Genomic DNA, 21984 nt, shown 5'->3' with positions numbered 1-21984 from the left:
AATAAAACCTGTGTACCGTCCTAAATCAAAAAACATGTGTATGACTAGTTAATATAGCATACACAATATGAATATGATGGATTAGTATAACTACTTTGTAAGTCAGATCTTTTTTCTAAGTAGGAGGATGATATTTCAGTCTGTGTCATTTTACATTAAATTGTTTCTTTTTTATATAGAAACAATTATTTTAAACCAAATTATCAATTTTGATGAGGTTATCATAGGACACAGACAACTGATAACTAGTGGACTGAAGGAGTGTGTGAGGGGGGACAATGGAACCGGCCATGATGCAGCTATTCACCGTGCGCCCATCCAATCCACTGTACATTATCTCATGACTGTGATAATACACAGGAATGTGAAACTGGAATATGAATGAAATCAGAGACCACCAAAACCCACTTAGAGTAGCACAATTTTAAATTGAAATGACAGGATTCTGTGCAGATATTCATTCATTAAAAAAAGACGGTCCTCTCGTGGAGGCCAGGTCATGATCGAGCATCGTGGTTATCAGGCCCATGTGATCCCACCTGGACCACCAGACACTCACAGGTCTAAGGACACACGCGTTGGGGTTTAAGGCCTGAGGAAAGGTCTCTCAGTCCGGTGAGGTCACACCCCGTACTTCTCCTTCAGCTGCTTCACCACGTCGATGTACTCGGTCATGGCGTCCTCTTTGCTCTTGCCTGAAGGTAAATCAAAATGAATTTTACGAAACACACAATAAAAACATGAGCACTATTTATTATGAAAAATACACGTAAAGAACAAGAAAATAAATGTGGAAATATAATAATTAATAAAAGAATGAACAAGTTAATAAATGTGGATATCTAAAGAAATACAAAAGAATGAGCATTCATTTATTTGTTGATTCATTTTCATTTCTGTATATATAAATCAACAAATAAAGGAATAGCTAACGCAATGAGGAAGAAGCTCAAGCCAGAGGGCAAAGAATAAGGAAAACAACAAATGTAATAGTATAAAAGTAAATAAATCAGAAATATACAGTTTATATTTAATAAAACAAATGAAGAGAAAAAGTAAAAAGTATTCAAGACAAAATAAATAAATAAAAATGATGAACAATTGATACAGGAATGAGTCTAATTATTTTTATATTTCAACATTTATCTATTTCTCTTAATATCTCACATGTTCTTATTGACTTAATTATTCTTTTATTTATTCGTCGTTATATTTTCGCATTTATTTTTGGACTTTGCCGATCCCAAACAATAATAGGATTTGGATCAGGAAAGAAATTAAACTGGGGATGAATAAACTATATCTAATCTAATCCAATGCTCAGTCCTACATCTCTGATTACCTTTGATCTGTGGCCTAATATAACCCAGGAATCATGTCATTCAGCAGTGTAATTGAGAAGAAGGAAAATCCTACAAGTAAACAAACTCATACAGAAGTATAGAGAAGGTCTGTCTGGGTTGTGTCATGACAAACAAAGATTCATAGCAGCAGCATCTAGAGAACTGACTGTTTACCTTTTTGCTTCTCCCAGGCGTCCCACTTAGCCTTACCAGTGAAATCAAACATCCCTGGGCGAGCTGCAGAGACCAGACATGAACACATGGAAGTTAAGAGGTGTAATACATTATATATATATGATATATATATATATATATATCATATAATATAATATATATATATCATATAATATACACTACCGTTCAAAAGTTTAGGATCACTTAGAAATGTCCTTATTTTTCAAAGAAAAGCATTGTTTTTTTCAATGAAGATAACATTAAATCAATCAGAAATACACTCTATACATTGTTAATGTGGTAAATGACTATTCTAGGTGGAAACGTCTGGTTTCTAATGAAATATCTTCATAGGTGTATAGAGGCCCATTTCCAGCAACTATCACTCCAGTGTTCTAATGGTACATTGTGTTTGCTAATCGCCTTAGAAGACTAATGGATGATTAGAAAACCCTTGAAAACCCTTGTGCAATTATGTTAGCACAGCTGAAAACAGTTATGCTGGAGATATAAGCTATACAACTGGCCTTCCTTTGAGCTAGTTGATTATCTGGAGCATCACATTTGTGGGTTCGATAAGACTCTCAAAATGGCCAGAAGGAAAGAACTTTCATGTGAAACTCGCCAGTCTATTCTTGTTCTTAGAAATGAAGGCTATTCCATGCAGAAATTGCAAAGAAACTGAACATTTCCGACAGCGGTGTGTACTACTCCTTCAGAGAACAGCACAAACAGGCTCTAACCAGAGCAGAAAGAGAAGTGGGAGGCCCCGTGCACAACACAGCACGAAGACAAGTACATTAGAGTCTGCAGTTTGAGAAATAGACGCCTCACAGGTCCTCAACTGGGAGCTCCTGTAAATGGTACAGGCAAAACACCAGTGGCAACGTCGACAGTGAGGAGGCGAGTCCGGGATGCTGGCCTTCTAGGCAGAGTCGCAAGGAAAACGCTATATCTGTGACTGGCCAATAAAAAGAAAAGATTGGTATGGGCGAAAGAACACAGACATTGGACAGAGGAAGATTGGAAAAGGTGTTATGGACAGATGAATCCAAGTTTGAGGTGTTTGGATCACACAGAAGAACATTTGTGAGACGCAGAACAGGTGAAAAGATGCTGGAAGAGTGCCTGACACCATCTGTCAAGCATGGTTGAGGTAATGTGATGGTCTGGGGCTGCTTTGGTGCTGGTAAAGTGGGAGATTTGTACCAGGTAAAGGGATTTTAAGGAAGGCTATCACTCCATTTTGCAACGCCATGCCATACCCTGTGGGCAGCGCTTGATTGGAGCCAATTTCCTCCTCCAACAGGACAATGACCCAAAGCACACCTCCAAATTGTGCAAGAACTATTTAGGGAAGAAGCAGGCAGCTGGTAAGCTGTCTGTAATGGAGTGGCCAGCACAGTCACCAGATCTCAACCCCATTGAGCTGTTGTGGGAGCAGCTTGACCGTATGGTCCGCAAGAAGTGCCCATCAAGCCAATCCAACTTGTGGCAGGTGCTTCAGGAAGCGTGGGGTGAAATTTCAACAGATTACCTCAACAAATTAACAGCTAGAATGCCAAAGGTTTGCAATGCTGTAATTGCTGAAAAAGGAGCATTCTTTGACGAAACAAAGTTTGAAGAAAAAAATTAATACTTCAAATACAAATCATTATTTCTAACCTTGTCAATGTCTTGACTATATTTTCTATACATTTTGCAACTCATTTGATAAATAAAAGTGTGAGTTTTCAAGGAAAACACATATCGCGAAAGTATACCAGTAGGGTATTAAACAAATATCCTTGAATTGTCTAATTAACTCGAAACATACTAAAAGGGTCCTGAGCCCTGACAAACACTCAGCTGTTATAACCTTTTTTTTACTTGGTCTTGCAACTCATGATAACAAAGTGTGAGTTTTCAATTGGATTACAAAAAATAAAGAACTTTATCATCCCAAACTTTTGAACGGTAGTGTATATATATATAACATATAAATATATAAAATATATATAATAATGGGCTGCACGGTGGTGTAGTGGCTAGCGCTGTCGCCTCACAGCAAGACGGCCGTGGGTTCAATTCCCGGTATGGGCGGTCCCTCTGTGTGGAGTCTGTCCAGGGTGTACCCTGCCTTCGCCCAATGTCAGCTGGGATAGGCTGGATATATAATAAAATATATATATATATATTATATATATATGTGATATATTATATAATACGTTAAAACCAGTGGTGCTCACAGGCTATGTGTTTACCAGAGATGTGCTCACAGGTTACTTGTTTACCAGAGATGTGCTCACAGGTTACTGGGCAATAGGTTTTCCAGCATCATACAACATCATTAAATGTAATAATCCTAGTGGACGACTCCACCAGCAGGAGGCAGTGAGTGTTCTCCCACCTGTGTTGACGTCCCCCACGGTGGCCTGCTTGAACATGGAGTACACCTGCAGCATCTCTTCATCTGCAGGCTTGGCCTTCAGCTGCTTCACCTCAGCAGCTGCTTCATCAAACTTAGCCTGCAGAGGAGAGGACAGAACCTTCAGAACCATACTACTGTGATTATGGACTGGTTGATGATGGTTCCCCTGGACAACAGTAGGTCGGAGGTCAGGATGGCCTTCACAGCAGGCGTTACATTTTAAAAATCTAAATCTGAAGAGCAGCATTAAGTGCAGGGAGATTGTGGAGGGAACCCACGCTGCCACAGGGGGAACATGGAGGGATCCCACCCTGCCACAGGGGGAACGTGGAGGGAACCGACGCTGCCACAGGGAGAATGTGGAGGGAACCCATGCTGCCACAGGGAGAACGTGGAGGGAACCCATGCTGACACAGTACATAAATCTGATACATCGGTTGTCCTGTTGCCCAGAAAATTTGGGCGCGCGCCTAAGCCGTTTTCCCGAACGCCTATGTCAAATCCCGAGCGCCTAAGGCAAGAAAAGTCCGCGATGGAAAAAAAACAGAAAAAAAAACCTGTGTTCATCACGTGCATGTCAGCGAATATGTTCTCAATAGTATGTTTCAAGTAGGCTACAGCCGAACCCTCGTTCTGTTTTGATCAATAGTAATCGAGTTGATAAGTGTGTCTTCTTGTCTGATCAATACGCAACTGTGAGGTGCGTGAATGGACAGAGCGGCCAGCTGCTGATCACTCAACAGCCCGACGTGCACGAACACACCTGGACTATTGTCAATAGGGATGCACCGATCTGATCGGCGCCGATCCATATCGGCCGATATTCCCATTATCGGTTTTGATCGGCGTTCTCAAAACGGCCGATCAAACTTGGCCGATCAGATGACATAAAATCTGCGAGAACTATCAGAGACGTTTCAATCGCGGCGAACCGCAACGGAGACAATGCGCCCGGCGAGGGCCGACAGAGGTCAGAGGTCCACGAGGGGATCCTCACGCACCGAGCGGCGTCCCCGTCCCCCGAGTTGAATCACAGCGGTCAACTCAGCCGACACTCACATATCTGAGCCCCTATAGACTGATGTTGACGGTAAACGCATTCGATCGGGAGCGCGCGAGGGTTTTGATAAAGTTAGCGGAAGGATTTACGTGACACAACATCCAGTTTTGCAAAGTTAGCGGAAAGAACCACGTGAAACATCCGTTTTTCAAAATAAGATTTCGACAAATCATACACTAACATATACAAGTAAACAATGAACTGATTTTGTATCTTTAGAGATCGTTTCTGAGATTTAGCTTAAATTATGCTAACATTAAAACATTTTTACTGTACCAAGGAAGAGTTTATAAAAATAAGTCAGACTTTTGTATGTTAAGAAAAGTCCTGTATATAGATTTCCCCAAGAGTTCCAGGAAATGAATGATGCAGATGTGCATACCTGCAAACTCATGAGGGGTGAAAAAGGTGACAACGGGGGGGGGGGGGGGGGTTGCAGGTGATTTTTTTTTTGTCACCACACCACATCCACGTTGTTTGAAGCCTCAAAGCTTTTAGAACCACAACTTCAGTCATTTTATTGTTCTGACCACAAATCTAAATAATGATAATAAACAGTTTAAGAACAAAAGGTCCTCTGCTCTGACTCAGCCCTATAATGATAGTAATAACAAATATACATTGTCATTTTATAAAATATGGTGAAAGTCATTCATGAATCAACTTACTTTTTTTGGCCTGAACAGTCCTCATGGACTTTTCCTTCAGTCTGTTCTGCCTCTACCTGTTTGTCACGATACTCATATTATAACTTCTGTACCATACCTGCCATAAATATCATGATACCCAATACCAGAATTCAATACAATACCATAGAAATAATATGATACCATAAATAAGAGACTGGTATATTTATCTATAACAGTAATAAATAAAACATCTGTATGGTTCACTTTTTACCAACTTGTTCAACACTTAACAAATGTCAGTAATATTAGTATTAATACAGCCAGATATGAATGAAACTACATGGTTCCATCATAGCATTGATTATACACTATGAGGCCGTTAGTCTCTGACCAGATGATACACAGTTCATCAGGATGAGCAGCTGTAGAGTTACAGAACTTTACAGACTGGAGAGGGATCCTCCTCTGTTGCTCTCCTGCAGGTTTCTTCCCTTTTTTTCCCCCTGAAGGGTTATTTGGGAGTTTTTCCTGGTCCGATGTGAGGTTTTGGGGCAGGGATGTCTATGTGTACAGATTGTAAAGCACTCCGAGACAAATTTGTAATTTGTGAAATTGGGCTATACAAATAAACTGAATTGAATTGAATTGAATTGAAACATTTCACTTCTGGCATCTTTTTTTAATTAATTTTTTAAAGCCGAAGTCGGTCTCTAAAGCTGCGCCACTTCTCTCGCTGTGAGAGCTGCGCAGCGCAGTGTGCGCAGACAGCTTGACACGGAGCAGCGCGTGCGCTCTGATCGCTCTCTTAATGAAGTATCGATACTAAAAATATGCTAAATCACATCGTGTTTAACGTACGGGTACTTTGTTAGCATCGCTACACCGTGCAGCGTGACAGCAGCAGATGTAGCGGACTAACATTCAAGCTAACCTAACTTCCCAAACGCTCTGGACATCTGAACGCTGATTGGCTGAGACGCGACACGTCCCATCAAAGATGTTTTATTGCGAAGAGCACCACTCCACATTTTCTCCGCGTCTCACTGCAATCTCAACAGCAGCGGGCCAGGTGACCCCAAAAAACTTCGGATCTCCACGATTCACGTGGATGACCTATTTTGAGTTCAAAAAGGTGACAAGTTTGCAGGTATGGATGTGTTCCATACATATCTGAAATCCCCATCACTGGCAATCAATCAATTTTAATGTATCAATTTGGACATTTTTCAAAGTAAAAGTCCTAAATATTTAAAGAAATCGTTAATTTATTTAATGTTTGAGGTGCTTTATATATGTATTTCCTCATATTCCTAGGCAATAATGCTACACAATAAATAGAATGCTTCAATCGACACCGTGATCGGTGATCAGTATTATCGGATCGGCAAATACTGATTTCAGTGATCGGTGCTCGGCACCCAAAAACCTGATCGCTGCGTCTCTAATTGTCAATCTATTAGCCTATCTATTTCAATCTAAAGTGGAAGCTAAATGATTTCCTCAAGCATTGCCTCCATTATTTATGTGAAAAAAAGAAAAAGAAATACATGACATGGTAATATAGACCAAGATTTTTTTTTGGGAGCACCGAAGACCCATTTTGACCCAGGAAAAACCCTGGTTGCATGCAGTATGTATTCAAATGGGACCCACTTCCTCCTCATAACATTTGACCTTCAACCTTTATATCCCCGGTACACAGGATTGTGTGTCAGACTTCTCGTGTTGCTTTGCATACTGTTAAAATGGGACTGGATGCAGTTGGGTATTCTGGTATTTTTGTCATAGTGCATTTGACTAGGGCTGCAACTCACGATTATTTTGATAATCGATTAATCGGTTGATTATTTTTTCGATTAATCGATTAATCGGATAAAAAAACAAAAAAACTTTAATTTGCAACCCTTTATTCAAAACAGGGTTCGTACGGTCATGGAAAACCTGGAAAAGTCATGGAATTTTTAAATGGCTATTAGCAGGGCTAGAAAAGTAATTGAAAAAAATAAAATCCCAAAATATTTGGAAAAGTAATGCAAATTTGTTTTATTCAAATGTTAATTTACACGGTATATATACGGTATGCTTTGGAATTCTCATTGTTAGTTTAAATACTACATCTTCTCACTTTGTCAAGTATAGACAGAGTTTTCACAAAATGTTTAATCATGGAAATTTGGTTTAACCCTTGTGTTGCCTTCGGGTCATTTTGACCCGAATCAATATTACACCCTCCCCCCGCCTTTGGGTCAGTTTGACCCGATTCAATGTTTCACCCTCCTGTTACCTTTATATTTACTAACATATTTTACCCTTTGGGTTCAATTTGACGCCAGCAATTAAAACCTCCAGAAAATTATTAGAATTAATATTGTTTTCCAAGTTTAAGTGTGAGGCACTTTATGTTTGTTTGTTGACTACCGAAAGAACACCGACATTAAACATTGAATGGGGTCAAATTAATCCTAAAGCGGGGGGAGGGTGTAATATTGATTCGGGTCAAAATGACCCGAAGGCAACACAAGGGTTAAAGTCATGGAAAGGTCCTGGAGATCCACTGGTCAGCATGTGGATGAACCCGTCACAAACAGACTGACAGCGGTTTACTCTCCTGAGCAGTGGTCCCCATTTGGTCCGGCCCCCTGAACAATATCAGAGACGCGTTCCGATTTATTATTTTTTTCACCTGGCCCGCTGCCGTTGAGATTGCAGTGAGATGCGGAAAAAATGTGAAGTGGTGCTCTTCTCAATAAAACAATGAGACGTGTCGAGTCTCGGCCAATCAGCATTCAGATGTCGACAGCGTTTGGGAAGTTAGGTTAGCTTGAATGTTAGTCCGCTACATCTGCTGCTGTCACGCTGCATGGTGTAGCGATATTAACAAAGTACCCGTACGTTAAAAACGATATGATTTAGCATATTGGATGTCTCCGACTACGTGAAGGACTTCCGCTTCCAGCGCCACGTGAGCAGCAGCAGCCAATTAGATTCATCAACAGCGGAGCAGCTCAGCGCTGATTGGCTCTCACAACACAGCATTATGGTATGTCCTCTCCCTCCGCTCTTGTTTCTCCAGCGCCGCTCTGCACTCTACTCAACTTTTTTTATACTCCGCGACTTATTGAGCGCAGTAATAATCGCGCGACACAACGAATCGATAATGAAATTTGTTGCCAACTATTTTAATAATCGATTTTTATCGATTCGTTGTTGCAGCCCTACATTTGACATACTATGTATCGTGATGTACCTTTTTATGTCATATTAAAAATAAGTGTTTTCTGTTTATTGGACCACACAGTGTGTTTCAGTCCAACAGCTTGATTGTAACACTGTTACATCAAAGACAAACCAGTCATGTGGTCACTGGCCTTAACGCGTGTATGGAACCACCTTTTTTCTGACAATGACATTATGCAATGTATATTTCGTATGAGAGTGTTATACATTTGTACTTTTGACAAACTGCTATGTGTTTATTGATGTTCTTCATTCACAGGGACTGCAGATGTGAATGAGCTGTAATAGCTAACTCTGGCTCATCAGTTATGAATTAAGATAAGATAATGCTTTATTTGTCCTGAAGTGAGGAAATGTACAAGATTACAACAGCAGAGGGGTAAAGTGCACACAGGACACAGGATCAAATACAAATATAACAGTAAATAAAACACTCTACGGTAGCTGAATAATATATACACACCAGGGCTCCAGACTAACTTTTTTAACTAGGAGCACAGTCGCTCCTAACTTAAAATGTTAGGCATAAAGCAGAAAAAATTAGGCGACTTTTTCCTGGGTCAAAATGGGTCTTGGGTGGTCCCAAAACATTTTTTTGCGCTGCGCACACCTTCTATTCATGCCAGCTGCCGCTCTGCTGTGATGATACGCACACAGGTGAGCACACACATGAACCTGATGAACACAGTTGTTTTTGTTTTTTTTTTTTTTTTTTTTTTTTTTTCGCGGATTTTTGATTTCATAGGCCGAAAAAGGCTTAGGCGCTACGCCCAAATTTTCTCTGCAGGAAAAACCCTGACACACTATAAATCGACTTGCAACAAACATTAAAGAAATTACCGATTTCTTTAAACATTTAGAACTTTGATACATTAAAATTGTTTGATTATATTGTAGAGGATTTCAGATAGTATGGAACACATCTGCATCATTCATTTCGACTGACTAATTTTGTTCTTCGCTAACTTTGCAAAACCGGATGTTGTCGTTATCAAAACCCTCGCGCTCCGCGCGCTCAGAGGGGCTCACATGTGAGGTCGGCTGAGTTGACCCAGAGAGATTCAACTGGGGGGGGGACGTTGCTCGGTGGTGAGGATCCCTCTGGCCCTCGCCCGTTGTGTCTCTCGTTGGCGCCTCTTTCTTTCACAGCCCCCCCCCCTCTCACACACAGGCCAGCCTTCTTCTTCTTCTATTTAATAACAAAAAAATCTGCTAATTTTACTGGTCGCGCATACTCAAGTTGATGAACAATTTACTCGCACTGTGTCTAATTTTAGGCGCAAAATGCGACCATTTGGTCGCAGTCTGGAGCCCTGCACACAGGCAGAATAAATGTCTATCTCTACAGTGCATTAATATTGCACAGGTTGGATTGAATGAAGTTATTAAGTGTTGAGTCTACTGGGCTCAGCTGGTTGTGCAGCCTGACAGCAGCAGGTTGGACTTGTGGTTCCTCTCCTTCACACACAGTGATGAAGGAGCTGAGCAGAGCTGCTAGTGTCCTGCATGGGGTGGGGAGGTGCTGTCCATCAGGGATGAGAGCTCAGCCATCTTCCTCCCACCACCAAACTAAGCCTGACCAGAACCGGACTAGCCAGGTAAGACGGGTCAGACTTTTCTAAACCTGCTTTGTCCTGAATCCGTGCAAAAATAAAGTTTAGCATAAACAATTGACAGATGTAGCACTTTTTTTTGTTTGTTAGATTCTAAACTGCTGGGGAAATAATATAGGATAAACAGTATGATCCATGATATATAAACTTGCACTGAGCTCAGCTGCCAACTCAAAACTGTCAAAATAAAAATAAAATCATCTTAACCATAGAAATAACTAACAGTACAGGCTGATTGTTGTTATTATTATTACTGTTGTCTCCTTGACACTAATGCATTCAGACCTGGAACCCACGGCTCAATGTCACTAAAGAGTACAATGGCATCGCTTGTTCTCACAACAAAGACTCACGCGCCGTGCCGCGCTGTGCCGCTCAGTGCTCACGCGGCGGAAGAAAGTACGAAATGGAGCAAAGGTCGGGTTGTCTCTGGGTCAAAGTTCAGGGAATACGGGCACCTTGTCAAAGCTCTCCCAAACTCTTCCACTTGACGCGCGCGCACACACCCACACGCGCATGAGTGACTGACTGCGAGGCCGTACACGGTCCGCGTTACGCAACACACCAACAATTAATTAGTATGCATAACTATTGCTATGCATATAACTAATTTGTATGCATAACTATTGCTATGCCTATTAATTAATTAGTATGCATAACTAGTGCATGTATCTAACTAATCGATAGATATTGTACAAATGGCGCTTCTGTACTCTGGTTCAAAGACAAACTGTCCGCACCACTTCAAACACGAACCGCCCTCGCGCAGACTGTGTAACGGTCCCGTTATTCCCACCGGCTCGTCCTCCTCGCGGCTCCCGGGGAGCAAGCCCTCTTGACGCGGGTCGCTCCTCGGTGGCACAACGGGCCTGCTGCTGCACCAGAGTGCCGGGTGCAGTGTATTCGGGTTCGGGAGACTAGGAGTAGCGGCCCGAGGGTCGCCGTCGTTAGAGTTGGCGGAGGAGCAGCCGACGCTCATTTCATGGAGTGTAGACGAGCCCTGGGAAGATGAACCGTGGCGGACTTATGCTATACACACCTGGAGATCTGCCATTGTAGGTGAGGATTCGACTGCAGTCCACTGATGAATGGTCAAAGTCCACTGACCCACCCCATGCGATACCGCCGCTTCTTCTACTTACGAAATGTATCGATTACAAACCAACCGTAACATGGCGCCACCTACTGTACCGGAGTGTATTATAGCATCGTGACAGCTCTGTCATTTAATAACTGTTATTAGTATTGGAAATGATAGCAATTTAAAAAAGCAATCATGGCTTTATAAATAAATGAGAAATAAATAAAAAGAGAAAGCAATGAAGTTGAAAGGTGTGCAGTGATAAGTTAGAGGCGTTTTATAGTATCCCAGATGAGGAAAAGGTGGAGGGTGATCCAAATGATGACATCTGCCAGCAAGAAAAGAGGGTTCATAGTTTATCATTGTTGCCGCGTTTCCAAAAGAAGGTGTTCTCTGATAAAGTGACAGTGGGATCTATATAAGTTACGCTGCAGGGTGCAAAGGGAAACAAAGGGGTAGAATATGTGGAGGGAAACATGAAGATGGGAAATGTTAGGACGGGGCTGAGCTGAAATGTGCAAATTGCACATGATAGGTTTGAGTCGTGTTCCACCCACAGTCAGGGTTTAGTGAAGAGTATTAAGAAGAAAGGGACACGTATTGATCCCCGGGGGTAAACTCTACTCTGTATTCAACCCATCCTCAGTTATGAAGGAGCCGAGGGCTGCAGTAAAGACCGGGGAGCAACTGGGGGTTCAGCGCCTTTCTCACGGACACTTCAAAATTAACTATGGGGAGAGTGGTGATGGAACCGGCTACCTTGTGGTCACGAGACAACCACTCTCCCCTGTGAGCTACAGCCGACTCATTAACAATACATTAAAGACAAAGGTTAACTAAATCTGTGCACGGAATAAGCTAAACTGGGCGGATGCTTTGCCACTTGCACTAATGAGCTATCTCATGCAAACTCATAGGAGCACACACACACACCTAACATGGTGACATGGTGAAACCTGTGAGGACACCAAAGAGACTCAGCCATCCTGGAAGAGACAGAAACTTTGAATCAGATGACGATGCAACCGCACATGTTCCAACCCATGTTAGAGATGGTCATGAGATGGTGACAACATGGGGAGCAGTATTAGTAAAAGTTTTAATTGTAGTTTTTCTACTTGCATGTTGCATTGTACCTGAAGAGGAGAGCCGGAACAGTCTGGACTACCAAGAGGGGTCAAGAGACCAGGTCCTTGCATGCTAGGTACATCAAGCGTAAACATTTTTAGGGAATAAAAATGTAAGTACATATCAGACCGATTTGTTTTAGGCATCTATTCAAATGTTGAATGTTTAGTGGGTATAGAACGTTATGATGACGATCCCAGGCTCCATCATGTCTCATAAGTAAATTTTTTGACAAGATACCATTTGATACACAGATTTAGAACAACATGTTTGCAAGAATTGATATATATGGCAAAAATGACCGGTACCGCATTAAGACGCCATAAAGAACTCATGCTGCAATTAAAATAAAACACGTTTGACAATTGTAGAGTTTGTGGGCACAATTCAATGTTTTAATGTATGTGCAGTACATTTTATTCTGTTATATATATGCCTTTTAAAAGCAACATTCAAACAACTTTAGCTGTTTGAACTTCATTCAGCAGTTGTTTCTTCTTTTTAAACAATGATTGTTAATGTCCAGGATTGCGACCAAAAGAACGAAATGAAAAGGCATACCTGTCCCTTTGTTTTTAAAACAAACCCACAAAGTAAAACTGTGACGGGAACATGACGGCATCATTCTTGTTGTCCTTGTTTCTGTCATGCTGGATCTTTAGTAAGAGTAAAGTAACGTAGTGTGGTCACCAAGCAGTTCGAGGATTGGCTTTATAGAGACCGTAGTCTTCTTTCCTGAAGAAGGCCACTTCAGTTTCATTTGCTGGAAAAACAAATATGAATACATTAAGTTGACATTGTGATAAAACCAGCAGCAGAACATCAGTGACTTATTGGAAATGATTTTACTGAACTCACTACTGGCCTCAGTATCAGGTGCAACACATGCAACCACTTTTCACCAGTTCAGGGGCTCATTTATAAAACAGTAAGTAGGATCAACACTAAATGTCTAAGTACGTTCAGAAGGAGAACATGCATGTACGCCAAAACATATCCAGATCTATAAAACCTTGCATACAGTGAGGTATGTATTGGTATGAATCCCAACTCAACCAGTGATTGTATGCAGCTGCTTCAGCCTCACGTCCGCCCTCTACATGCCCATATTCAACCAGAGATGGCCAACGCAAAGCGCCGTATGAATGTTGCTGCCGACCTGGGGGTCTTCACGTTGAACAACGACACGGACACTCGTTCACTGGCGGGAATTCAACAACCTGAGCACGTCCACAAACAGGAGGACTCAAAGCATCGGGTGTCATACGGAACTCGTGCTTTTTACTCCATCGTGTGTGACGAGAGAACAGATGCCAGACGCCGTGCACAGCTGTTCATTGTTTTGCATTAGCTGCTGGATGCAAGGAGTCTCAACACAACAACGGGGAGGGACGTCTGCCGTCAGATGCAATCGACTAGACGGGACTTAAAGCTGTGGAATGAGCGCAGAGGAACGGCCTCTCTGGCGTGAGCGAGTGGAGGCGAGGATGTTAAAATGCACTGTACCATCCACCACCTGGCAATGTGATGACAACTGTCAACTTAATTAGAGCACGAGAGCCGATGTTCACCATTAGGGTCTCCATCGTTCGGCTTTGTGCTGCAGCAGTTTTTATTCCCAGAAATCAGACATTTACCAGTTTTTGAAAGAAGGACCGACCTATCCATGACCTCAGAGGGGTATGGTCTGCAATTAGAGCTGATGGAAATGCAGTGTGACGATCCTCTGAAGAATCAGCGTCTCTCCCTACCAGACGTCTACCGGAGCTTGGACAAGGACCAGAGTCTGTCTGGCTCAACATTCACATGTGAGCAAACATCTTCTGTTAAAGCCGACTGAGAACCAAAATGAGCGACATGTCTGTGATGTCCTTCGCTTCTCAACCACCAAACTGACCCCGGACCTGCCAGCATCCTCCAGGTCAAAGTGCAGCATCACTTCTCCCACCAAGTGAGGCGCTGTTCCCATTATAGGAGTTACAATATTACAGTATTCACATGTACTCACTAGCTTAAATATACATATCCTTAAGTTCACCATCCTGACTAAGAAGCAATCTCAGGCAGCCGTTTTGAAAATTAGTTGACAACCCTAACAAAATTAATTAATCCATTAATGGACAGCTGGGATGTTTCCTTGTTTAAACATATTCAAACATCAAGCATATTTGTGTAAACTTCAATTCACTAGAGGTCACCTCTAGTGAGTGGCCCAGCCTTTCATATATTTTTCTGTGTGTGACGCCGAGTGAAAAAAGTTTGGAAATCCCTTCCTGCCCACTCCCCACATCTAGAAGAACACTGATGAGTGAGAACATTAAAACAGTATATATAGCCTGATGACTTTTCTGATGACTTATGCATGCGAGACCCCATCATAAAGGTAATATCTACTGTACCTTACATATCCAAAGTTATATTTTAGGATCCAGTATTCCCATAACAACGCGTGCAGCTCAATAAACAAAGACAGACTCTTACCGACGCCAGCAGCTCGGAGGGTTTGGTCGTCTCGCAGAATGAGCTTGTCATCGTCTTCTAAACTCATCACCAACTCGTTAGTCTGCCAAGAAAACAGGTTTCCACTTAAATGACGAAATGTATTTCCAAAAGACCACACAATCCCCGTTTGTGCCCTTTACATTACGTATAAACTAATGAAATATAGTGTCCTGCTAATGTTTTACATTCATCCTAATGCATGGATGTGTTTTGCTTCACTATTTGTGTTAAATCAGGTCATTATGGCAGCACCCCTCATTACAGCCATGTAGTGACCATGTGATCAACCCCTCTGGCTAGTCCTATGACAATTATTGTAGTATTCAGATTGAACAAGCATATGGCATTCATGAAACATCCGTCATGATCTGGCAGATGCCCTATTAACCGGTGTAGGTACCAGATGAGCTCAGCTTGGGGTCCTTTAGATGATGTCACACATTCTGATTAGCTGGATGCGGGAGAGACTCACCTAGCTTAAACTATTACAAATACATTTCAGTTGAAGTATAAATACTGAGAACACTTGGCCTTCAGGCCCACAGCTAATGGCCGAGGAAAGTGACTCTTTCTTTAGAGCGATACCTTTGCTCCATGTGCTTGGTGGATAATCTTCATGGTGTCTAAAAGTACAAGAGAACAGAATTAGATGCAGCACGTGTGATACATTACATGTCCTCTCATTTATCTTGCCAATCCCATTGAGCACTAAGCGGGATTTCAATGTTAATATATAGTTGAAAACAGGTTGATTTTAAAGTCTGAACAACTAAGACACTTTTTTGCCGTCTTTTCTACCGGCAAAAATGTGGTTACATTGTCACAAAACATCAATTGTTTGCAAAATATTGATACTTTGTTTAGTTATAGGTTGAAAGAGAGAAAATATTGGTTCCTTTGAATGTATTTAGATTAAGTCGACATGTGGTCAATAATGATTCCAATGCAGTTCATGTTTTGGACATGGTTTCTTAAATTGGGCTCCAAAATTGTCTCATCACAACGTAGAGGATGAAACACATGTACTATTAAACACCCAGTGAACTAATGTCAACATGTAATCAAAGTGTTCATATATACTCTGACAGCTAAATATATGAATTCATTAGCTTAGGTGATAAAAAAACATATGCATCTACAGCCCCAAACACAATTTTATTTATAACATGTCGTTGTACATTATTGCCAAATCAGCCTTTGTAGTAGGTTGTTAAAACAAATATGGATTATTATTTAGACACGTGACCCAACACCAAACTAACCGGTATACGTACCGTATGCATATGTTTTGAAAGGAGGGGGAAGCCCTCCTCTGGTTGCGACATCTAGAAGGGTTTATCAGTTAGTTCATCGGTATTAACAAACGATACGTCATGATAACGTTCTGGTTACGTACCGGCTCTGACCATCTGAACGAAGTTCTGAACCGTTTGGTCCAAATTGACTCCGTGAAAAACGACTGGCTTGAAGTTCCTGTGCTCGAAGGACCGGACGAGACGTACCGTGAGCACCGCGTCACATGCGGCCATGGCCCGCGAGCAGGCTCGGATAACGGGGCGGTGTGAACGCGTTCTTCGTTAAAACGTTCTTCGTTAAAACGTTAGCGTATTACGTTTTCAGACAGTTGTTTGGCTTTCGACAGTTCAGCCTGTGGTGGTGGTGGTGGTTTCTTCTTCTTCTTCTTCTTCTTCTTCTTCTTCTTCGTCCTCCTCTTCTTCTTTCTAGTTTCATGGCGGACGACAAACCGACGTTTAAAGTGTAGCCTACGCTGCCACCTACTGGACCGGAGTGTGTAACTGCATTCAAGAAGCAGGGCAAATTATTCTTGAACATGTTCCTCTCTTCAGTATCAGAATTATTTTTTATTGCAAGGACATTGACTTGGTGATTTCGGAGCATGGGACATGGCAGAGCTACCAACTCTCACGGTTTCGCCGTGTGACACACGCTTTTGCATGTTTTCACACGCTCTCACGCCACACAACCAATATCTCACGGAAAAAGAAATTCTGATTTTGGGCCGAGGCGCGTTGGTTTCTTTTCAAACTCCCCGACGATAGATGGCGCTAAGGAGCGCATCTATAAACCTATTCGCTGCATAGACATCCTATTTACCCCAAAGAGTCCCGAAGTTAGCAACAGAAGAAGATTTTCAAACAGACACAACGAGCAGAGACTACGGTGTGTTAATGCAGGGATCTCAAGTGTCACGCATTGAGCGTGACAGTCACGCATTTCGGTCTTACGTCACGCACTCCCGCCACACATCGTATTTCTCACGCTGAAAAAACTCGGCTATTTAATGTTTTAATGTGCCGCAGCACGCCAACATGAGCTAGCCGCGCTGCCCTCACCGTGGAGGAATCAAGCGCTCCCCTGGAGTTCTGCTGTGAGGTGCCACTTATCCGCCAATCAAAAAAAAGAAATGGGCGACACAATAGCCAATCAGAAAAAACCGTATCTGTTGTATCTGTAAGATTTAATCCAGCAACCAATGAAAATAAAGCATCCTGGATAGATATGTCACTCTTGCCTGTCTTCAAAACGTAAGAGCCCTGTTAATGACATGTGGTTCAATTAAGTTCTCACTCTCTTAAACTTTAAATGTTGAAATTATGTGTTGTGTTTGTGCGTGTGATTTTGTGTGGTGATGTAAACTCAGCTGTCATAACAAGCAGCAGGAGAGCACCTCTTGGTATACTGCATGCTCAAAACATCATCGCATTGTTTATTAAGGCTGCCCACATAGCATTTATCACTTTATTTGCAGGCCTAGGAAAAGGCCCCTCTCAAAAAATTTCAAAACAGCTCTTTGAACAAGTAAGATGTATTATAAAGAATTTAACATAAAGACAGGACATTTGTGCAATAGAATTAGTCATGTTTTTGTAAATGAGAGTAGAGTTATTAAAAAACATTTTAATTATTTAAGGTAGCAAAGATGCCTCGTAAAAGACCTTTGCCAGGCCAGAATGCAGGGTACAACATGGGTACAACATGGGTACAACGCCACATTAATTCAAATTTCCTGATATTTGAGCCACCAACCTGTGTGGCTGCGTGCGCGGCAACATTTTGGTCACCCCCGACAAAATCTCACTCCAAGGTTTTTTGAAAAGTTGGCAGCTCTGGACATGGATAATAATATTTATGTACGAGTAAATACTCTGTGTCCCTGAGTCAGTGTGGTGCAGGAGGCTTGTGAAGCCTACACGCTACACCACCTCTTATTAGTTTCAAGACAACTCATTTCGATAATCAACCATTAGGTCACATCTCTTCTGTGTCCAGGGAACGTTTTGGTCTTGAGTCGAGTGATTATTAACCTGGGTTCGATCGAACCGGGGTTGGATCGAAGCTCTGGGGTTCTGCGAGTCACTCTCAGGGTTCGGCAGGGTAGACACACAGAGCAGCGTTTCCCTACCATTAGAACAAGGTGGCGGCCCGCCCCCTGAATACTCCCCCTGCCCCCCTGTAATTTGTTTTGCTATAGCGCCAGATAACAGAAGTAATTTAAATTAAGGTTTCCTGTTCTTTTATTAAACTAAACGGCCGTATGTTATTGATCGTATCTACACAGCGGCATGTCTACGTAGTCGCGTTCACGCTTCTCCTGGCTCTCCGTATCGCCGGCGGCGGAGCACCGCCCCTATGCGCACAGACACATGCGCACAGACATGTGCGCGCACACTGGTGAGCAGGCTCCCACCAGCCTGCGGAGAGCGGCTAACATGTCGCGTGAAAAGCATACTGATATATCTGCCAGTCTGTTGGACCAGTGCTCTGAGATGTTCTACCAGTCTGTTCATTGGACCAGTGCTCTGAGATGTTCTACCAGTCTGTTGGACCAGTGCTCTGACCCCACACATCAAACATCCAGATCAAAGATCTTTTGGAAGCCGTTTGGTGTGACACATTGCCCCATTCAAGCACGTGCACAGATATTTTAGGGGGCAGGTGCTCAAACCCCAAAAAAGGGCACCCATCGGCAACATTATTTTTCTATTGATTACTGTAACTTCAAGTTAAGTAATTGGTTGCTAGCAACACCTGAAACACATTGTGTTGTGAGAAGACATGAGAGCTGAACAAAATGAAATTGTTTCTATTAACATTACAATGTGTTTTAATTTACAAAATGATAGGAGCGAAATGCCATATAATAAACAACTTTACTAACCTCGACCACTTGGGAAATGCGGGAACATGCCGGGAAATATTAAACCTCTGTAAAAACTTTATAAAGCCTCAGTCTGATATTTCCGGACATGACCTCACTTTCGATTAGTAAGTAGTTATTACAAGTGTTGTTTTTTCTTGCGTTTACTCTTTTCACACTCTGCAATGCTCATACATTATTGATCTTTGTAAAACTGGAACAGACAAAACAAAGAAACATACCACATAAAACAATGTGGCACAAGGATAGCATGACATCGAGAGCTAGCATTGAATTCTTGTGACATTCATAAAATGAATTAATAAGTTCAATATACTTTCGAAATTGTCTAAATAACATTTATACAACACAAAGAAGATACCTGCCTGTACATCTCTCCCTCTCTCTATTCTCTAAACATAACTAACGTCAGTAAACAGCATTGAAATCACGGATTTAGGGAGTCTTTTGTTTGTTTATTTTTTTAGGAAACAACGGACCAGTTGCGATGTCATGTTTTCAGCAGCGCTAATGACGACGTGGTTTATCACCAAACAACGTCTTGGGATTGCACAAACACCGTCATGACCTGTTTGTCTGATGCTGCTGGTCAGAGAAGGCTTGTTAGACCTTAGTGCTGCATTCGAGACCATTGACCATGACATCCTATTACAGAGACTGGATCAGTCGATTGGCATTTGAGGCACCGCACTAAGTTGGTTTAAATCCTATTTATCAGATCGATCTCAGTTTGTATTTGTAAACGATGAAGCCTCGATAACCACCAACGTTAGTCTCGGAGTTCCACAAGGTTCTGTGCTTGGACCAATTTTATTTACCTTATACATGCTTCCTTTGGGCAATATTATCAGGAAACACTCCATAAACTTTCATTGTTATGCAGATGATACTCAACTATATCTATCGATCAAACCAGAGGAGACCAACCAGCTCAGTAAAATTCAAGCATGTCTTAAAGACAAAAAAACATGGATGACCTGCAACTTCTTGATGTTAAACTCAGACAAAACCGAAGTAATTTTACTCGGCCCTGAGCACCTCAGAGATCAATTATCTGGTGATGTGGTTTCTGTAGATGGCATTGCTCTAGCATCCAACACCACTAAAGAATCTCGGCGTGATCTTTGATCGGGACTTGTCCTTTAACTCCCACGTAAAGCAAATCTCAAGGACTGCATTTTTCATCTACGTAATATTTCAAAAATCAGGCACATCTTGTCTCAAAAAGATGCAGAAAAATTGGTTCACGCGTTCTTTACTTCTAGACTGGATTACTGCAACTCCTTATTATCAGGCTGCTCTAATAAGTCTCTTAGGTCCCTCCAGTTGATCCAGAATGCTGCAGCTCGTGTTCTCACTAAAACTAAGAAAATAAATCACATCACTCCTGCACTAGCTGCTCTGCACTGGCTCCCTGTAATATCAAGAATCACATTTAAAGTTCTTCTCCTCCCCTACAAAGCCTTGAGTGGTGACGCTCCATCATATCTTAAGGAGCTTGTAGTACCATATTGCCCCACTAGAGAGTTGCCTCACTAAATGCGGGACTACTTGTAGTTCCTAGAGTCATAAAAAGTAGGATGGAGCCAGAGCCTTCAGTTATCAAGCTCCTCTTTTATGGAACCAGCTTCCACCTTCAGTCCTGGAGGCAGACACAGTCACCTCATTTAGACTAAAGACTTTCCTCTTTGATAGAGCTTATAGTTAGGGATGAATCGGGTTTGCCCTGGTCCAGCCCCTGGATATGCTGCTATAGGCTTATTCAATTCAATTCAATTCAGTTTATTTGTATAGCCCAATTTCACAAATTACACATTTGTCTCGGAGTGCTTTACAATCTGTACACATAGACATCCCTGCCCCAAAACCTCGCATCGGACCAGGAAAAACTCCTAAATAACCCTTCAGGGGGAAAAAAAGGGAAGAAACCTTCAGGAGAGCAACAGAGGAGGATCCCTCTCCAGGATGGACAGGTGCAATAGATGTCATGTGTACAGAAGGACATATTTAGAGTTTAAATACATTCAATGAATGTGACAGAGTGTATGAATAGTTCATAGTAGGCATATTCCACGATGGAGACCTCCATGATCCTTCAGGCAGATGGCGGTAGAGAGGAGGAGTGGGCGGAGTCTCAACAGTGGGCGGAGTCTCAACAGGACAGTGGCGTAGTCAGGAGCAGGAATTCCACGACCCAGACCTCGATGATCCATCAGGCAGATAGGATCTATGCCGTCTCATAGGGTCCGATGACCCCATGAGACGTGAAGTCAAAAGGACTCCGGGGAGAAAGCAGAGTTAGTAACGTGTGATTGAGAGATGAAAATTCATCCTTAAGGAGAGAAAAAAAGAGGAGATAGGTACTCAGTGCATCCTAAAACGTCCCCCGGTAGCTATAAGCCTATAGCAGCATATCAAGGTCCTGGACCAGGTGAACCTGATTCAGCCCTAACTATAAGCTCTGTCAAAGAGGAAAGTCTTCAGTCTACTCTTAAACGAGGTGACTGTGTCTGCCTCCCGGACTGAAGGTGGAAGCTGGTTCCATAGAAGAGGAGCTTGATAACTAAAGGCTCTGGCTCCCATTCTACTTGTTAAGACTCTAGGAACTACAAGTAGTCCCGCATTTA

At 42.1% G+C, this 21984-nt stretch overlaps 2 protein-coding genes across 3 annotated transcripts; both read right to left on the bottom strand.

Annotated features, from left to right (window-relative positions):
• Positions 1-408: 408 nt before the first annotated feature.
• Positions 409-11589, bottom strand: dbi (diazepam binding inhibitor (GABA receptor modulator, acyl-CoA binding protein)). Its single transcript, XM_056424493.1, has 4 exons — positions 11506-11589; positions 3907-4024; positions 1518-1580; positions 409-695 (listed from the first exon to the last, which is right to left on the bottom strand). The coding sequence occupies exons 1-4, from the start codon at positions 11518-11520 to the stop codon at positions 622-624; spliced, it is 270 nt and encodes an 89-aa protein (XP_056280468.1). The 5' UTR covers positions 11521-11589; the 3' UTR covers positions 409-621.
• Positions 11590-13047: 1458 nt separating this feature from the next.
• On the bottom strand, positions 13048-16869 carry c2h2orf76 (chromosome 2 C2orf76 homolog). Of its 2 annotated transcripts, XM_056424473.1 has the most exons (5): positions 16574-16867; positions 16452-16502; positions 15763-15800; positions 15157-15238; positions 13048-13438 (listed from the first exon to the last, which is right to left on the bottom strand). In XM_056424473.1, exons 1-5 carry the CDS (start codon positions 16704-16706, stop codon positions 13362-13364), a joined length of 381 nt encoding a protein of 126 aa, XP_056280448.1. In that variant the 5' UTR covers positions 16707-16867; the 3' UTR covers positions 13048-13361. The 2 variants fall into 2 exon arrangements, with proteins under 2 accessions (XP_056280448.1, XP_056280454.1); XM_056424479.1 differs by lacking the exon at positions 16452-16502 and having other exon boundaries at positions 16574-16869.
• Positions 16870-21984: the final 5115 nt, after the last annotated feature.

Source organism: Pseudoliparis swirei, chromosome 2 (genome assembly GCF_029220125.1).
Source record: "Pseudoliparis swirei isolate HS2019 ecotype Mariana Trench chromosome 2, NWPU_hadal_v1, whole genome shotgun sequence".
Classification (NCBI taxonomy): domain Eukaryota; kingdom Metazoa; phylum Chordata; class Actinopteri; order Perciformes; family Liparidae; genus Pseudoliparis; species Pseudoliparis swirei.
This window is presented reverse-complemented; position numbering and strand designations above follow the sequence as displayed.

Coding starts and splice junctions, on each gene's coding strand:
- c2h2orf76 (XM_056424473.1), bottom strand. CDS start 16,706: ATGGCCGCATGTGACGCGGTGCTCACGGTACGTCTCGTCCGGTCCTTC. Junction 16,503..16,573: donor CGTTCAGATGGTCAGAGCCG/GTACGTAACCAG, acceptor AAACCCTTCTAG/ATGTCGCAACCAGAGGAGGG. Junction 13,439..15,156: donor CCTCCGAGCTGCTGGCGTCG/GTAAGAGTCTGT, acceptor TTGTTTTTCCAG/CAAATGAAACTGAAGTGGCC.
- dbi (XM_056424493.1), bottom strand. Junction 1,581..3,906: donor CGTGGGGGACGTCAACACAG/GTGGGAGAACAC, acceptor TGGTCTCTGCAG/CTCGCCCAGGGATGTTTGAT. Junction 696..1,517: donor CGCCTGGGAGAAGCAAAAAG/GTAAACAGTCAG, acceptor ATTTACCTTCAG/GCAAGAGCAAAGAGGACGCC.